General features: G+C 50.4%; 1 protein-coding gene across 1 annotated transcript in view; it reads left to right on the top strand.

Annotated features, from left to right (window-relative positions):
- The first annotated feature begins 214 nt into the window (after positions 1 to 214).
- The window catches only part of Cd2 (CD2 molecule), a 13,510-nt gene continuing 10,238 nt past the window's right edge, over positions 215 to 3,486 (top strand). The window contains exons 1-2 of the mRNA XM_050157543.1: positions 215 to 321; positions 445 to 750. Of these exons, the coding sequence (XP_050013500.1) occupies positions 267 to 321; positions 445 to 750 (361 nt within the window). The 5' untranslated portion in view covers positions 215 to 266. The remainder of the gene's footprint in view (positions 322 to 444; positions 751 to 3,486) is intronic.

Genomic DNA, 3,486 nt, shown 5'->3' with positions numbered 1-3,486 from the left:
GGGGTGCTGAAACCACCAGCCTCAACAGTTTCATAAAGATTAGAATGTGCAGACGTCCCACAAGCTCACAGAACACCTGCTTTGGCAAAGCAGGGCAGCCTGTGGGTGGTTTGCCGAGGGGTTGGCTGTGTGCGCTCTCTTCCCTACTGTGAGAGCCAGCGTGAGAGGCACGTGGTTCAGGTGGCTGGGTGTGGCCTCTGCCAGTTTTGCTGCCGTCCCGTTAGAAAGAAGAGCTCAGAATCACCACTGGGAAACAAATTCTGAAGATGAGATGTAAATTTCTAACTACCTTCCTTCTGTTTATCAGCATTTCCAGCGAAGGTAAGTTGGCACGCGGAGCTTCTCTGGGGTTTCCCAGAACGGAGACCCTGGAATGAGCGTGAGAGCCAAAGAGAGAGATTCTTGGTAGTCCCAAGACCTCAGCAACCATCTTGCTTTTTCCAGGGGCAGTCTCTGGAGACAGGAATATCATCTGGGGCATCTTGGGTCATGATGTCACCTTGACCATCCCTAACTTTCGAGTGACTGATACCGACGACGTGCGATGGGAAAAGGGGAAAATCCTGGTCGCGCAGTCCAAAGAGAAGACAGGGAAACATTTTCAGCAAACAGAAGCATTCAAGATCATAAAAAATGGAGCCCTGCAAATAAAAACACTGAGGAGAGAGGACAACGGCGTCTATGATGTGATGGTGTATGGTGCAGACGGGAGCAGTAAGCTGCAAAAGGCCTTTGACTTGAGGGTCCTGGGTGAGTCTTTCCTCTCTGAAGTTTCTCGTTTTCGGGTGATATGCAGCAAGTTGGGGAGCAGTGTTTTGGTAACACTCCCTTCCAGCATCTCTGTGTCCCACAGTAAAGACTCCAGTGGGTGGGGTGGTCCTCGAGTCTATCGGCTTCATTCTCTCTTCGGGGTGGCTGTGGGTCTATGCAAAGATTCTCAGGTGAAAGCTGGTATTCGTCAGAAAGAGCAGCGGCTAGCAGAGGAAAAAGGAGGGCACCCTCGGTGGCTGATGGAGGAGTAGCAAGACAGGGTGTCAGAAAGAAGAGGGTGTCCAGGGAGCTGTGAGCCTCTAGTCTGGAGAGCTATGGTCAAGGCAGAGTTCTCTGGAGTGAGAGGGCAGGAGAGGCCTGGGGATGCTGATCTGAAGGCGCAGCATCTTTCTTTTGAGGCTTCTCAACATCATCGCAGTAAAGGTGAATGGTGATTTTTCCGGCACTTGATCTAAACTATGTGGCTTCGCCTTTGTGTGTGCTGAGGGGGCAGGATACTGAAGGTGGGCGTGAGAAGACGTGCTAGAAAGCGTCTACTGTACTCCAAGTGAGGCCAACCAGGGTGGTGGATGGTCTTAATCTTGGTAAGACATAAGAACCAGCAAGAGCCGGGTGGTGGTGGGCAGAAGCAGGTGGGTTTCTGTGAGTTCAAGGCCAGCCTGGTCTTACAGAGTGAGTTCCAGGGTAGCTGGGGCTACACAGAGAAACCCTGTCTTGAAAAACAACTAACAAGCAACCAGCAAGATCACTGTAAGCAGTTAGTGATGCCTGGGTCCCTGGCACAAAGTCTGGGCACCAGTACCATCCATAGCTTTCCAACTGCTTCTAGCAAGCAGTTGTCATTGATAACCATTGCTTTGGTCTAAAGGGAGGCTGGGGATGAGGAGGGATGCAGACATGCTGGCTGTAGTGTGGGGAGAAAATCAAGGAAGCCTGGGAGAATGAGAAGGAAGAGAAAGAGGCAGCAGATGTCCCCGAAGTTGAGAGCCCAGGGACAAGCAGCATCTCCCAATGATAGGTGAGCCGAGGGAGTCTGCCCTTTGCCTGCAGAGGAAGCTGAGAAGGCCGGCCAGTCAGGGAACACACAAACATCCTGAGTTTCACACGGGAAATGTCACCAGAGAAAGGGCTCCCCTCGTCCTCCTTGCAGTGCCCCTCCCAATCTGTACTCAGCCCCTGAACCTGGCACCAAGCATTCTCCAGGACACACTGTCAGCTCCTCTACGCACGACTCCTTCCAGACCCTAATCCTGTAACCTCGTCCAGAGAGAGCTTTCCAGAAATGGGGTGGGCCTGAGAACAGCCACCCATCATGGGCACTGAGAATGACCAGTGTCATGATCGCAGGCCACAGTGCTCTAGGGTCCTCTTGTGCTATTGAACCTCCGTATGATGAGCCTGTGTGATAATGGCTCCTGGGGAGAAGCCAGGCGCTTGCTAACCTTCAAGCACCTAGTAATCTTGAGAAGTTATAATTACAAGCTTCTATTCCTCTATAAGGAAACAGAGACCCGCTCAGAAGTGACTTGGCCCTGCTCTTGCTGTTGAACAGAAGCGAAGTCAGGATGCTACCCCAGGGCTTCCTTGACGATGAGGCTGACATCCCCTCCCAAGGAAGCTTATTCATGGCTTATGATTTACGTACCACACAGGCTGCCCAGTTACCACGCACAGTTCAACAGTTTTCCGCCTAGTCACCGAGCTCTGTGGTTATCACCATGGGCAACATTTTGTTTGCCCCCAAAGGAAGCCCAGACCCCTTAGACTAAAAACAGTGACTTCACTATTACATGCAAATGTCAGTGCCACACAGTGTCCTGACTCAGCTTGTGGCCCTGTCGTCATTGTATAGCACCCAGAATTGCAAAGTTGTTCTTGGCCCCGATTCTGACAGCCCAGTATGGGTTATGTGTTACATATGCAATGCATTTGGGGTTAGAAGTGTTTAGGATTTGGGGCCTTTTGAAGATTTTGAAGTATTTGCATATATATGTATGCTATATCTTGGAGATAGGGCCCAAATGTAAACATGACATACATCTGTGCTTATATATACACTTCATATGCACTGTTCAAGGTAATTTAATACAATATTTTAAATAGCGTTGTTCAGGAAACAAGGTCATATGCTATGAGAATTTCCACTTGTGGTATTGCATTGTGGGCAAAAAGTTTTGCATTTGGAAAGTTTCAGATATTTCTGTCAGGGATGCTTATGAGGCCTGCAATATCCAACAAGGGGTGTGAAGGTGCCCTGTACTCCTGGGCCACCACGCAGATCTCCTCAGGGCTGAGGTCCCCCCTCCACTTTGTTTCTCTATGCTCCTGGATTCCTCCTTCCCCTATGAGGCAGCTAGCTGAAGGGTCAATGCAGGGCACTGGAGAGGTAGATGATTCTAGAAGCCATATCTAGCCCGGTGGTGGTGGCAGACAATCCCAGCACTCTGGAGGCAGAGGCAGGTGGATTTCTGTGAGTTCAAGGCCAATCTGGTCTACAGAGTGAGTTCCAGGACAGCCAGGGCTACGCAGAGAAACCCTGTCTTGAAAAACAACAACAACATAGCCGGGCTGTGGTGGCGCACGCCTTTAATCCCAGCACTCGGGAAGCAGAGGCAGGTGGATCTCTGTGAGTTAGAAGCCAGCCTGGTCTACAAGAACTAGTTCCAGGACAGGAACCAAAAACTACGGAGAAACCCTGTCTCGAAAATCAAAAAA

The sequence above is a fragment of the Alexandromys fortis genome, unplaced genomic scaffold (genome assembly GCF_014885135.2).
Source record: "Alexandromys fortis isolate MF-2015 unplaced genomic scaffold, M_Fortis_MF-2015_v1.1 scaffold_78, whole genome shotgun sequence".
Classification (NCBI taxonomy): domain Eukaryota; kingdom Metazoa; phylum Chordata; class Mammalia; order Rodentia; family Cricetidae; genus Alexandromys; species Alexandromys fortis.
Note: the sequence above shows the minus strand (reverse complement) of the source record. Positions and strands in the feature narration are given on the sequence as shown.